The sequence below is a fragment of the Phoxinus phoxinus genome (assembly GCF_949152265.1).
Source record: "Phoxinus phoxinus genome assembly, chromosome: 19".
In the NCBI taxonomy this organism is placed as follows: domain Eukaryota; kingdom Metazoa; phylum Chordata; class Actinopteri; order Cypriniformes; family Leuciscidae; genus Phoxinus; species Phoxinus phoxinus.
In genome coordinates this window covers 28,605,430-28,621,126 of record NC_136894.1, presented here as the reverse complement: position 1 = coordinate 28,621,126, position 15,697 = coordinate 28,605,430, and the positions used below count along the sequence as shown (strand labels likewise).

Sequence of the window (15,697 nt, the reverse complement as noted above, 5' to 3'; positions counted from 1 at the left end):
GAAACCCCGGGAAGTTTTTCCCATGCATTCGCATGAGTAACTAGGGGTAGAATGAAATCTGGGGGTGCGCTTAATCGAGCGGGCAGCCCGCGCGCGCTCAGCTCTCTCAGTCCGTGGGGCTCGGCATGTCCGGGAATAAATGTGGGTGCGTGACAGCGGGCACATTTATAGCACTGAGAGTACTGTCTATCAGAACTGACTGACCGTGCATTGGTTTCGATTTTATGTGTGCAAGCCCTGTATTGTATAGGGCTGTGCTTGTGTGTATGAATGGGCACTGAGTTGTGGGCATTACAGTTACACACATAACACCATCGGCCATGGCCGGGACACCAGAAAATACACTCTTTTTTAGATTTATCTGGGTCGCCGTAAAAACGGAAATCCGTTTGAAAACGAAAATCTTTGGTGGAAAACCGGCCGCAGCGGGACTTGAACGCCGTCGCTTACCTAGGGGGGCTAGGAAGGCCTGGAAGCCTCGGGCTTGATTACAATCTTTGGCCGAGGCCCACGCGGCGGAGGGCGGCGTCCAGCTGAGCGAGAGTGCGGTCTCAGGTCTGTCGCTGCTTTGGCGCGGTGGCGGGCGCAGACCGTTGCTGAGTGCGGGCAGGCGGCTGTTTAAGGCGACCTGTCGTAGAGCAGGAGCGCTTGGACAGAAAGTGTCTCATGGCTTGCAAAGTTTTCTGTACCTCGGCGAATCGATCCACAAAATCCTTGACGGACGATCCGAAGAGGCCAGTGGGAGAGATGGGAGCGTCGAGAAACGCATCTCAGAGAGCGTCAGCCAAAGATGTCTCTCTGCCACGGTGATGGAGGCCATATTCCGCCCGATGGCATGTGCAGCGGATTTAGTGGCGCGGAGGGCGAGGTCCGCGGCGCTCTGTAAATCCGGCACGAGTCGTGAGGACGGCGAAGCGCGGTCCCCTGGCAGAAAACAGCCATCCAGCCGGTTAAGCGCAGGACCACTCGAGGCCGCGGCTTGCGACATTGATAAAATAAATAAATAAATATATATATTATAATAATACGGAAACTACGGTATACCAAATTATTTCGCGGACCCCCTGGCTACTGGTCAAGGACCTTACTTTGAGAACCGCTGGATTAAAATATACTGTTATTGCAAATATTTGTTCTTTCCTGTAGTAGAACAGTGTTACATTGATTAACAAACAATTGCATGCAGAGTTCTTACTGTACTCCAGTGTCATTGAGAGTTCGATTATTCACCCAAACCCATTGTCCTTCAGTTTCCAGATCATTGAGACCAAGCCAGTAATGGTCTTTAATTTCAGAGTTCAGAAACCTCTAATAGAGAAAAGGCATATAATTCACAATTATATAAAACTAAAAATTCAGTGGTGAGATGTGATTTTTTAAATAAAACATTTTTGTATATTATACCTGTTTATTTGGTGCAAAATCACATTGTGCAGTATAGTTGTCTTACCTGTTCTGATTGGCTGGTTATGGTCACCAGATCAGTTCCTTTTGAAACACAGAAAGCTCGACTGCTTGACCAGGTGCGTTTATCAGAACTGAAGAAGTACAACTTTCCACCCCAATCTCTCAACTTCATGTTACTGTTCAAATACTGAGCTGTGAATGCTGAAATAATAATAATAAAAAAACAAATGAAAGTGAAACATTCTTCAGATCATAACAATCTTGAAGTTAATCAAAGTTTTCAAACACTTTGTCAAAGACTGTGTCATGTGTCTTAAAGAGAAATAGCTCACCATTGTAAAAGAACAGTTGCCCTCTAACTCTGGTGTAGTTGTCTCTGAGCTCTCTCAACATGACTGATGCAGAAAGTTATGAATAACATAAAAAAAAAAGAAGAAGACAAAATCAGTAAGTAATTTCTCTTTACAAACTGTTGTAATGTTGTAGGTCTGCTTAGTGAATTAAATATATTTTACTCACTTGTGCTGTTGGGCTCCTGGGTATTGAAACACTGTTGTATTGAAAGTTGTTTTGAAACACTGAAATCTGATTAGAGAAAAATAATTTCAGATGTATTTAGAATTCAGAAACCCCTGTTTTTAGCAAGACTGTATACAGACTGTTAAGTGAACTGCAGCCAGCAACTGCACGATTTCCTCTCAATAATCAGAGGTGAAGCAGCAGTTAAGAAAGCATCTGATTATAGTAATGTGGATATATTTGCAATAAAAAAAGTTATTAATTCATGAAAATTCTTACATAATAGCCCCTTTAAGACTATAAACAAGAGCCAGTGAGAAACAATGATTACTGAGTGCTAGGGGTGTGATGACACACTTTACTCACAAGCTGAGATGATACACGGTATTGGGTTCACGAGAGCGAGACGACAAGTAACACTATATTTAAGAAATCATCAGTGACAAAATATGACTGGAAAAAATTGTATTTTACTTAGTCAAAATGCAAAACAATGCAGGTGCATTTTCCTTATCTAGGGCTGTCACTGACGATTATCAGATAATATTTTTTTGTGATAATAAAAGTGAATACCTTTTTTTAATTACTTAAAATATAACAACAATGAAGCAATAATAATTGGTTTACATAAAGTATCAAAATTGATTGGTTTTATTGAACAACGTAATTTAATACAAACAAACGACTTTTATACTGTCATAAACAGAGGAGGCAATTAGTAAATACTGTCTAAAGCTTTATTGCAGGATTGAACAGGCAAATTGATCTGGTGTAAACTTAGCCGGCTGGTTATACAGTGATGCAGGTGAAGACTTGTGATGGTGGCGGACGAACAGGAGAACACAACAGGATACACGTAACCAGTGTTGGGGAGTAACGGGCGTTACGTATTCAGAATACAAATGATGAGTAACTGTATTCCGTTACAGTTACAATTTAAATAGTTGATATTTAGAATAGTTACATTGTTGAAATTAATGGATTACATGACGATACTTTTCTGTTTCACAAGTTTATTCACTCTCTAAATAAATCAGAGAGTGCATTTCCCAGAAGCCCCAATATGAAAACAAAAAATGCGCGGTGTGCATGATTGGTCACAATGGAGTCAGAAGAGGAGCAGCGGGAGCTAGAGGTAGAGACCGAGCCGGAACAACAGAGCCAGGGCAAGAATGCGTTTTTATCTTGGAAATTCAAACAGCATTTCACACTGAAGAAAGAGAAAGGAGAACTAAATATAACTGTTGCAGTGCAACCTCCCAGAGTTATCCTTCCCGTCCATATCCAATGCTACAACATCTTTAAATTACTATTAGTATTATTTGAAGTTAACATTATAAAATACATAGACCTACACCACAAAACTAGTTGAGGATAAATTCTTTAAAATTGGGCACTCCAGCGTTATGGACGTGACATTTGCAGTCACAACTTTAAATATAAATTCTCAGAAAATGCATTTAATACCATATTGAAACGTCTGTTTATATATCCATACTCCCTTAAAACTCCTAATACTCATACTCCTAATAAAGGAGTCCAGACATTAGAAAAATATCTGTCTACGCATGCGTTTTAAAGAAATAAATATGAGTGACACAAAAAATCTTTACCTTTTAGGTGGCAAAATATTTTTTAGTACTTCTGTGTATTACACTGCGCAAACCAAAAGTAATACTACCCACCGGATGAAGAAGGGTTGGCTCTCCACAGAACATAAAATATTCATTTTATTTTATTTTTTGTGTTCGCATTTATGAGGAAAAAACAATGTTACGGACGTGACCGCTCTGAAAGCGGCACTAAAAGACTGCTTTAAAACGTTCACAGAGACCTCAAACAGAAGGCACAATTACTTTCTTTAAAGGGAATTTTGTTTTGTATTAATTGCATTTTAATTTTAATCAATGTTTCATCAACCAATTGCCTGGATTTAATAAATAAGAAGTAATAGCAGACAATAGATAATCACGACACGGAGGCGCCGGCACGTGAACTGGAGCTCGTCTCATAAATTAACCGAAACTTAGCATATAAGGTAGCCTACTTGCCTCACAGACATGTCTACTTTTAAACAGAACAATTCAAAACGAAAGAAAAAAGACTACTCTCTGCATATGTAATCCTTATGAAATGTGCATTTCTCTCTGGCGCGTTCACTAGGCGGCGAAGATCGCGAGTCAGCATCATCAGCTTCATCTTTGCAGACACTGACACAGAAAACACTTGTTTATTAATAAACAATTAAAATATCTCCTTGTCCTTGCTATATTTGACATGTTCATAATCATTACTTTTGCCGGTTCTTTGTGACAGCTTTTAGGTGTTACATGAACCCTTACATGTTACATGAACACGCGTCACCACCGCATCACCGGGCCTCCTGTTTATAAGCAGGATTTGATGGCCGCATTCCTACACTTATAAAATGCAATTAAATGTGGAAGTAATCCAAGTATTCAGAATACGTTACTCACATTGACTAATGTAACGGAATATGTTACAAATTAAAATTTTCACCATGTATTCTGTAACGAAATACATTTTGAAAGTATCCTTCCCAACACTGTGTATAACTGCCTTAAAGGGATACTTCAGGATTTAGCATTAAGCTTTGTATCAGTAGAAAACTTGTAGTATTTTCAAATTACCGTGCTTCCCTCCCTCATATCCCCCTGAGACAAGAGATTTATTCATTTTTTGTCTGTAAAAAAGCCTCCGATGACGCAAAAATCGTCATTTTACATCATCGGAGGCTTTTTTGGCCAGAGGCTTAAAACTACAGCCAGTAGGAGGCGATAGATCCGCATGTTTTTTTAACCCGCCCATAGAGCGAGGGATCTCACTCACAGAATGTACAAATAGTGTCAGCCATCTTTTATTTGTAAGCTAAGCTAACAGGCTCTTGATCTGTTCTCTCAGTCTCTACCATCCTCTTTTTCCGGGACATGTCCGGCCGTCGAGATCGTCCAAAATGTCCGGGATTCGGCTTTTGCTTTCTGCAGTCGCCATTCATTGTTTACATGCACACCTTTTATTTCAATCTAACTGAATTCATCCCGATTGGTGAATCTGAATGTAGTGTTTACATGAACGCTAATCAAGTGATGGGTTAATGTGTGTTTTAACATTGCTAAGAAAATTCCCGCTCCTCCGTGAGAGATACGAGACCGGTGCGTCTCTCAGGTGTCGCTCATCAGTAATCACGCCACCGGCCTCGCGCCGTTCTCCCGCGGCCGTCAGTCTCGTCCTGCTCGCCGCAGTAAACTTGACGAATGGCGACTGTAGAACGCAAAAGCCGAATCCCAGACATTTTTGGCAATCTCGAAATCCCGGGCAGACTCGTCACAGAGACTCACTAGTAGCCTTAGCCTAGCCTCGTTGTTTAACTGGCACTGCGCTCTTACCGGTAGGCGTGGCTTCGTAGGGCAGCAAAGCAAGTGCATTCTGGGAGTTGTTGTCTTTCATCCACATGAGCCACAAATACGTTTTCTTGCTTTTCTCAGTCTAGAAGGCTCCAAATTCAAAAATAATTTCATATTTCTACTACATAAATGACCAATTTTAAATACACATTCATCTTTCCAGAGGTGAAGTATCCCTTTAAATGTGGCTGTTATCATCAGAGCAAAGCTCAAGTAGAGCAAGATTTATACTCACACATGATCCCCAGAACACACAGTCCTCCAAGAGCCAAAGCAAGAGAGACACCGAGGACGCTCAGAAGAACTTTAGTCCGCTTTGAGGAAGTAACTTGATTCCCTGTGATTAGAAATCAAATGTGATGACTGAATTCCAGCATGATTAAATAGTACAATGTTGATTATTTTATTAAATATTTAATTGGCTGAATAGTTTGGCTTGAAAACATTCACAGATCCTTTTAACATTAAAACAAACATTATTATTTTTCTTTATTTAAAAAAGGCTGAAATGTTCCCTTCTACTTGTCATTTGCTGGGCTCTGTACAAATTGTTGAAGTAATTAGAAAGATTTATGCTTTATACCAATAGAGCATAAATATATCTATAGTAAAAAAAAATCTGCAAAAAACAAAACAAAAAACATATAGTTGCTTTATAATGAGAATGAGAAAGCAGTGTGTGATAGGAACCAAACACAACTAGAAATATGCAGGAAGTTACAAAAACCTCAGATACATCTTAACATCTATATTTAGTTACATTATATAAAAATTAATTATTTTACAATGTGGCATCCATTGAACAGCACCATATTGAGCATGGCGCTCAGGAACTATTTTATGAAATAATAAAAAAATGGAACAGAATGGAAACAATACCTGTTGAATACAAAATTGTACATGCAAACGTTTAGAAAAAGACACCTGTCTGATGTTGCTTTTAATGTGTTCTCAGCATTACATGCTTCTCTTTTTCGGTACATTTCAGTGGAGAAAGAGCACAGAACTTCAAAATTGATTCATTACAGCTAATTTAATATATGTGTAGCACCTACTACCCTTAACCTTTAATAAGGCGGAGCACCGGGTTCTGAAAATATCTCTTGACTTTATATTAATATCCCCCCTATTACCCTACTGTAACCCCAGTTTGCTTTGCTCCGTACAGGTAATCATGGAATTTATCCAGAACGGCCCACTTGAGTGCCAGGAATTCCAACTGATGAATGGGAAAGTTGCTTTCAGCAGATCTCAGTTTACCGCTGGCATAGGCAACAGGTCTCAATTCATCTGGATGTTCCTGATTTTACACGGTGCCTTAACCACTCAGGCTTGTGTCGACATGTACTGTAGGATAAAGGGCTTAACTGAATCTGCATAGGCCAGAACCGGAGCATGTGTAAGACAATAGATTATGTTATGAAAGACCTCTGTTAAAAAGGCCCATTGTAAATGTATTTGGATTTGTGTCTGTGAGACTTGTTCTAGCAATCAGCCAATGTCAGAGCACGCTGTCAAAGCAGCAATGGAAAGACACTAGGCTCCGCCCATCTCCAGCAGGTGGCATTGATTAGCCTTGATATTAAATGGCTTTGCATGGAGTGAATGTAGCAAACGGACTCGATGCTTTCTAGCCATTTGATGTGTGCGTATATGCTAAGAAAGTAAGTTGGTTTATGTATTTAACTTATGTTAACTGTTTGATTGTGTTTGTTTATATATTCCTTGTTTAAGGATACTTCACACAGAAGTAGTGATTTGATTTGTGTTCACGTATTCACATGATGTTGCTAATGGTTCATGGAAGCATTTCTGCTACATCATATTGTATATATTTATCTTGCTATTGAATTGTGTTTTTGTTATATTGATTATTATCTTGTATGTTTTGTTTAGACCACACATACTCCTGGAACTACACATGTAATCATTTGCACTTACGTGCTAAACCTTGATTGAAGCTGTATGGGATTATTGTGGAGAAAATAAAGCTACAAAGAACTTTCATGCTGCTTCTTCATGTCTCTAACCGGACATCTGTGGTGAACTAGTCCCCCACTGGCAACCCCAAACTGATTGATTTCAACAGTTTTTATTATGGTCCTTCGAGCCGGAGCCAGAGTTTCCCACAGTTATGGAGAAGCAGGTTTTAGCTGAAGTCCCTGTTGTGCGGCCCAGAAGACAGTCATCTTTCCCAGCACGTTTGCAGGATTATGATTTGACTGGGTATAACCTACATAGATCCTTATCACCACCACCTAACTATTCTCATAAATCTTCTTGTGCTGCCTCTGTCGACGAGGATGTCAGGATGGACACCCCACAGGCAACAGCACATCAAAGTGATTATCATCTTCCGCAACAGTGGTATGTAACGGATCAGTGGGACCAGCAAATGGATGCCCTGCGGGAGGAAAATGCTGATTTAAGGAAACTCCACCGAGACCTGATTGCCACGGTTCAGCAGCTGAATAATGAGAGAGATGATCTTAAGCAGGCCAACAGTAAGTTTACGTCACAGATGTCTCAATTAGGAGATGAGGTGAAACAATTGCTAAGTTGGAAAAATCAGCAGTCGCAACTTCCTGAGATATTATCTCCACTTCCTGTATCTGGTCGGTCAAAGACCCGAGACCGCCCTAACCCAGTACCAGCCCCACGAAGGCCAAGAGGAATTGAGCAGGTATCAAATGTAAAGCATGCCCAGGCATCTCATGAAGCATTGCAATATAGTAGAACAACGGAAAGTTCGGAAAGCTCAGAGGATTCAAGCAGTCAAGAAAGCTATTCCTCTTCTGTTGATGATGGCATGAGAAACCTACACCTGCGCTCATCCAGGCACCAAAAGGCTAACACCAGCCCACCAGTTGACAGACAGATTAATAGAGGTCAAGATGGAAGACCTGAAGTCAACATGGTTCGAACAAGTCATGTCCGATCTCCCTCTCCACAAGCTTCGTTCAGGCCACAGTACGAGCTATCATCAAGGGGTAGAAGTCATCACCACTCTCCAAGTTCATCGGTTGAAAGAGTATATCGTGGACCTACTCCTACCATTCCTGACCTGATTCATCCAAACCCTAGAGAGTTTGCACGCCTTAAGATTGCTTTGGAAAACATTCTGCCAATCGATTCCACGGAGCGCTTCAAATTCCATATTCTGCTAGAACATCTCAAGCTTGAAGAAGCTCAGCTAATTGCTGAATCTTACAGCAGTTCAAGACATCCTTACTCCAAAACCATGGGTGCCCTCAATAAGCAGTATGGCCAGCCACATCAGATGGCGTTGCAGCGCATAGTGGAATTGATGGAGGGACCAAGCATCAACACTGGAGATAGCAAAACCTTCCGAATGTATGCTCTGAGGGTGAGATCCTTGGTGGGAATGTTGCGACAATTAGGTAAGCCTGGAAAAGTAGAATTGAAATGTGGATCTCATGTGTCCAGACTTCTGACTAAATTGCCACATGATCTGCAGAGCAGTTTCAGAAGATTCATCTATCCATTAGGTATAAAGATTCCTACCCTCCTTGACTTCTCAGACTGGTTAGAATATGAAATCCAAGTGCAAGAAGATTCCACAAGATATGCAAGCCACTCTGGTAGAGGGTACTCATTCAAGTCATCTTGGGAACCACCAAGGAAGGTAAAATCATTCCACAAAGGGACAGAAGTTCTGCTCGGCACTGAGAAATACCCTTCAGCACCTCCATCATTTGTCACAGTTAAGACCACCCTGGCAAACCTTTATTGCCCTTACTGTGATAATAACAAACACTCTTTGAATAACTGCGACAATTTCTCTCAACTCTCCAAATTTCAGAGGCAAAATTGGATTAAGGGCAACAAGAGATGTTGGCGCTGTGGACGGGGCCATAGATCAGCAGAGTGTAATCTTAAGATGCGCTGTAAAGCATGTAATGGGCGTCACTTACTTGTTCTTCATGAAGTTAATGCACGGAGTAGGGAGAAAACCATAGATGGAGAGGACCCATCTGCTAACCCTATCAGGGGTGAGGCCGCCAAGGATGTGTTATTCATTGACAAGCCCCCAGGAAGTCGGAAGGTACTGTTGAAAATATGTAAAGTCATTCTGAGAAATGGAGATCGATCCATGAAAGCTTACGCCATTCTTGATGATGGCTCCGAAAGGAGCATTTTACTGCACACTGCGGCTAGCCAGCTGAAATTGAGAGGTAAGCCGGAGGACTTACCCCTGCGCACAGTCAGACAAGAGTTAAAGGTCCTGCATGGGGCGGCTGTATCCTTCAACCTTTCACCAGCCTGTCAGCCAGACAAGGTATATCCAATTAGCGGAGCTTTCACTGCGCCAGAGCTGGGGCTGGGAGTGCACTGTCATCCTGTTAAGGCTTTACGGAAAAGGTACCGTCACCTTAAAGGACTGCCCCTCCAAGAGATTAACCCTCTGGAGTCTAAGGTGTTTTTGGGGCCCTTGGGATGTTTTGAAATGCCCTGATATTTGTATTTTTTTCAGTTGCTTATAAACATATTAATGGCAAAGGTGTAATTACACTCTATTTAGCACGAACATGGCTATCATAATATGTGAGCAACATATATGTACATGTTTGCATTTTTGAGAGAATATTATTTATGCGTGGTTATTCAAAAAACTCAAACTTAATTTGTCTGATATAAGACCACAAACGACCAACTTCACATATTCCCACAATACTTTTGACTAATGGATCTTGTCGGCTAGAGTATTTACTTCAAAATGATCTGAAAATCATCCGGGCTAATCGTTCACATTAAACAATAGATTGATTTAAATTTTGTAAGACACTTTTTGTTTGGAAAGGCAATATGCAGGTGGGCGTGAATGATCCAACAAGGTCATGAATAATGTCCTCATTCACACCTGGAGACAAAGGAGACCTGCTAATGCTGCAGTGCATACTAATGAGCCTTAGGTGTCACTGTGGCTACAAGAAAAAATGCAAAGACAACACACACACATATATATACATACATATATACATACATACATATATATACCGGTATATATATATATATATATATATATATATATATATATATATATATATATATATATATATATATATATATATACATATATATTACTACAGAATTGGTTCAGAGTTGGAAACATCTTGAAAAAAAGTGTATTTTTCCACAAACTGTATGCTTGCAAATTGTATAATATCCAAGGTAAACATTTCTAGTAATTGTGCAGTTAATTCTCATTCGTATTTTCAGAAAGTTTTGGATTATGTAGGCTATCCTCTCCCCAAATTTGTCACTAATAAAACACAAAAATAATTTATAGAGAAGGCTTATATTGACCTTTTAAGATTTTGTTTGCACCTTGTAAATTAGGTTTTGATGTGGCAGTAAAAGCTTTATAAATAATCTATCCAAAACGAAATTTTGTCTTTCATATTTCGTCTGTAACATATGGTCTTTTATAATATATATTAGGGCATAAATGTTAATTTGCAGTTTAATATGTTGCTTATACAAATACATTTTATTTCAACGTATTCAGTCGATTTTTACTCATCTCAGTAGGCAATATAGATAGTTTGCTAAAAGCGAAACTCGCGCGAGCTGTAGTAAACAACATGCATATGTGCCGTGCATTCATTCAAACACAGAAACGCGATTCAAATTTAAACAGTCTTTTGCGGTTTACAGACACCATTTCATATCGCGATTAGAACAAAGCACTTACTGACTGATCTGCAGCTGGATCCGTTCGTTGTTCGGCTACTCCAGCACGTTTGAGGTAAAATTTCCAGAATTATCACGATATTATTATTCCTCACAGCGAGCGTGTTGTCCAGCTGTTGTGGGCGTTGACTGGTTTGCATGTGTTGCTTCAGATAATCTGCGTTTGAATAGCGCGCGCTCTCGATGGGCGTGTCACATTAGCGGAGTAATGAGGTGCCAGAAGGATAATGAGCACAGCTGATCTCTCGCTCTTTTTATATGGATTACATAAACAGAGAATATTTGTTTTAGTTTTGAATTAGATAATTTAAAACTACACACTTAAATGATTATAGAGATATATAGCTCATGTCTGAGTGAATAGTATTCGCTGAGATTTGTTTAAATTTAGAAACGTGCTTCAGAAAAAAAGTTCACGGAGACGGAGAGGCATAAAGCACTCCCTGTTTACTTTCTTTATTTTACAAAAGCACAATGTTTTATTTCGATTGTAAGTGGACACATAAAAAAGTAGACATTTAACAGCTTATTTTCTCATATTTCTTAAGGCTGTATGACCAAAACTGACTGAGTATTTTAGGTCTATTTTGCTGCTATGTAAAAAAAAACGAGCAAAACGCGCCCGCGCGTTTGCCGACCCCAGGGGGTTAAAGCTGGTCATCCAGTTTTGCTCATTGGATCGGACTACCCTCATTTAATTACTCCAGTAGAACCAGTTCGTTTGGGCCCACCAGGAGGACCAGCAGTGATTAGAACTCTCCTGGGGTGGACTTTGCAAGGACCAGTTCAGGCTCTACATCATCGCCTCACAGAGCAACAATGTCTGTTCACAAGTTTGTCACCTTCTGTTACTCTGCATGAACAAGTTGAACGACTCTGGCAGATGGATGTCCTTCCTTGGAGGGATGAGAAGATGAGTACTAGATCAGTACAAGACCAGCAGTCATTAAAACTACTGGAGCAAAAAACTGTCAGAGTTAAAGTCGATGGGATTCAGCGATATGCTACCCCACTGCTCAGAGTTCAAAATATGCCCTCACTTCATGCACCTAAGACAGCAGTAATGCCTCATCTAAGAAGCCTAGAGCGTCGTCTCGGTAAGTCTCCGGAGCAAGCAGCTATCTACCGGGCTGAGATTAAACGACTGGAGGAGGCAGGTTACATTGTTGAACTACAGTCAGGAGCAGAAGACACTCCAGTAAGTTGGTATATCCCACACCATATGGTTGAACATAACGGGAAACATCGAGTGGTCTTCAACTGTTCATTCAGGTTTCAAGGAAACAACCTCAATGAACTGTTGCATCCAGGACCTACACTGACTTCCTCCTTACTGGCGGTGCTACTAAGATTTAGAGAACATTCTATCGCCATCAGTAGCGACATTAAAGGAATGTTCCACCAGATAAGACTCCTTGCTGAAGATCGACCCCTTCTCCGTTTCTTATGGAGAGAGCAAGAAAGAGAAGTGCAGCCCAGAGTCTATGAATGGCAAGTTCTCCCCTTTGGAACCACTAGTAGCCCATGTTGCGCCGTCTTTGCCTTACAGAAGCATATCTTGGAAAGTTGTCAGTCAGGTGGAAAGTTACAGGATGCTGTACTGAAGGCATTTTATGTTGACAATTACCTGCAAAGTCTGCCTTCTGTAGATGAAGCAAGGCTCAAGGTAGACCAGTTGCAGAGTAACTTAGCAGATGGAGGATTCGAACTCAGGCAATGGGCCAGTAATGCGCCTTCCACCATCAGTCACTTACCAGCGGCATCCAGATCGGGCAGTGCTGAGCAATTGATTGCCAAGGGTAATGCCTCAAACTGTGAATCAGTGCTTGGATTGCAGTGGAACTGTCAGAATGATACTTTGTCTTATAAGCTCTGTGCTGTAAAATGCCAGGAAGTTACTATGCACAATATATATAAAGTGCTCGCCAGTCAATATGATCCTCTTGGCTACATCATCCCGTACACCACACGTGCCAAGATGATTGTGCAGCGATTATGGGATAAAAGAAGAGATTGGGATGATCCCAAGTTACCTGAAGATTTGGTGAATGCATGGAACAGATGGACAGAGGAACTCAGTGACTTGCAAAAGATAGTCCTACCCAGATGCTACTGTACTGCACCAAAGGATGCTCTTTCCAGCCAGCGAGATATCCATATCTTCTGTGACGCGTCTGAGTCAGCTTATGGGTCGGTCGCATATCTTCGAACAGAAGACCGGCAGGGAGAAGTGGAGATCACATTCATAGTGGCCAGATCCAGAGTGGCTCCAAAGAAACGGCTGTCAATCCCTCGTCTAGAACTATGTGCGGCCCTGACAGGTGCGCAAGTGGCCAAGACTCTTCAGAAGGAATTGACTTTGCCTATTCGACAAATTTTCATTTGGACTGATGCCACCACGGTTTTGACCTGGATTAGATCCGAATCCTGTCGATTCAAGGTTTTCGTTGGTACAAGGGTGACAGAGATTCAGGACCTTACCAGCCACTGTGAATGGCGCTATGTGCCTTCGGATAGGAACCCGGCAGATGATATCACCCGAGGGAAAAGGCTGGCAGAACTAGGGCCACAAAGTCGTTGGAATACAGGGCCCCCATTCCTTAGTCTCTCATCTGATCAGTGGCCGGTTACACCCCCATCCTCTCTTGTTGACAGTGAAGAACTAAGAAACTCCACATTCTGTGGTCTGACTGCACATACTGCACATTGTTTGTCCATGCCCGATCCAAGGAAATTTCTGACTTTTCAAGAATTACTGACAGCCACTACAGAATCTCTCAAGAAAAATGGGACGAATCTATCTGCTAAAGACTTTCAACAAGCGGAGATAGCTATCCTTCAGCAAGCCCAATGGGAAAGTTTTCCTTCTGATATGGCACAACTTACAGCAGGGAAACAACTGAATAGCAACAGCCGGCTTCTTAGCCTGGCCCCTGATCTTGACTGTGTAAGTCACCTCCTTAGGGTAGGAGGTCGTCTTCGCCGCTGTGAAGAGATTGAGCCTGGGTTGATGCATCCTATTGTGCTTGATTCCCATCATCCTGTCACTACCCTTCTCATTAAGGACTATGATACCAAGCTGCTTCACCCAGGACCTGAGAGAGTACTGGCAGAAATGCGCAGAAAATACTGGATCCTTCGGGGTAGGGAAGCAATCCGACGTTACCAGCGCAAGGATTGTCTAGTGTGTCAGAAGTTTCGTAAAAACCCACAGATACCCAGAATGGCAGATCTGCCTCCAGCCAGACTACGTCTCTTCAAACCCGCCTTTCATTCTACTGGTATTGACTGTTTCGGGCCATATATAGTTAAAATTGGACGCAGAAATGAGAAGCGCTGGGGTGTTCTGTTCAAGTGCATGACGACTCGTGAGGTGTACATCGACCTCCTTCCAAGACTTGATACTGACTCCTTCCTTATGGCCCTCAGGCGATTTGTATCCCGACGTGGGAAGCCTCTGGAAGTTTTATGTGATCAAGGTACGAATTTTAAAGGAGGGGAAAGGGAGTTACAACAGGCATTTGACGAACTAGTTCCCGAGCTTAAGGAACAGCTTGCCGGTCAGCAGATTATCTTCCGTTTCAACCCACCTCATGCCCCACATTTTGGTGGGTGTTGGGAACGGGAGATTCGTTCCCTGAAACAAGCTCTACAAGTCACTCTGGGAACTCAGCCTATACCCGAGGAAACTCTTCTCACTACACTCGTTGAGATCGAAGGGATCTTAAATTCTAAACCCCTTGGGTATACCTCCTCTAATGCCTCTGATCCAATTCCTATTACTCCTAATTCATTGCTTATGGGTCGGCCTGATTCGTCCCTTCCTCAAGTGATATACCCTCAAAGTGAACTATTGAGTTGGCGTCACAGCCAAGTCCTAGCAGATCACTTTTGGAAGCGGTTTATCAAGTTCTATTTGCCTGGTCTTCAGACTCGTAGCAAGTGGCAACGAGAGTCACCTGAAATCAAGGTTGGAACTACAGTTATGATTGTGGACCCTCAATTTCCCAGGGCCTTGTGGCCCACTGGTCAGATCTCGCAAGTATTCCCTGGGGTGGATGGTAAAGTCAGGACTGTTGAAGTGAGAATTAAGGACAAGTTTTATGTGCGACCTGTGGCTAAGGTTATACAGCTGCCTGGGATTCCAGACTAAAATTGGACTTTGACCTTTTTATAATGGGCAGATTTCTTTATTCTTTAGAAATCTGGGGGCGGCTGTTAAAAAGGCCCATTGTAAATGTATTTGGATTTGTGTCTGTGAGACTTGTTCTAGCAATCAGCCAATGTCAGAGCACGCTGTCAAAGCAGCAATGGAAAGACACTAGGCTCCGCCCATCTCCAGCAGGTGGCATTGATTAGCCTTGATATTAAATGGCTTTGCATGGAGTGAATGTATGCTTTCTAGCCATTTGATGTGTGCGTATATGCTAAGAAAGTAAGTTGGTTTATGTATTTAACTTATGTTAACTGTTTGATTGTGTTTGTTTATATATTCCTTGTTTAAGGATACTTCACACAGAAGTAGTGATTTGATTTGTGTTCACGTATTCACATGATGTTGCTAATGGTTCATGGAAGCATTTCTGCTACATCATATTGTATATATTTATCTTGCTATTGAATTGTGTTTT

The 15,697-nt window shown here is 41.5% G+C and overlaps 1 protein-coding gene across 1 annotated transcript in view; it reads right to left on the bottom strand.

The window, feature by feature from the left end:
- The window catches only part of LOC306986797 (C-type lectin domain family 4 member F-like), a 44,205-nt gene that overhangs the window by 3,344 nt on the left and 25,164 nt on the right, over nt 1-15,697 (bottom strand). The window contains exons 2-5 of the mRNA XM_079590440.1: nt 1,927-1,992; nt 1,740-1,802; nt 1,451-1,608; nt 1,196-1,308 (exon numbers count right to left, since the gene is read on the bottom strand). Of these exons, the coding sequence (XP_079446566.1) occupies nt 1,196-1,308; nt 1,451-1,608; nt 1,740-1,802; nt 1,927-1,992 (400 nt within the window). The remainder of the gene's footprint in view (nt 1-1,195; nt 1,309-1,450; nt 1,609-1,739; nt 1,803-1,926; nt 1,993-15,697) is intronic.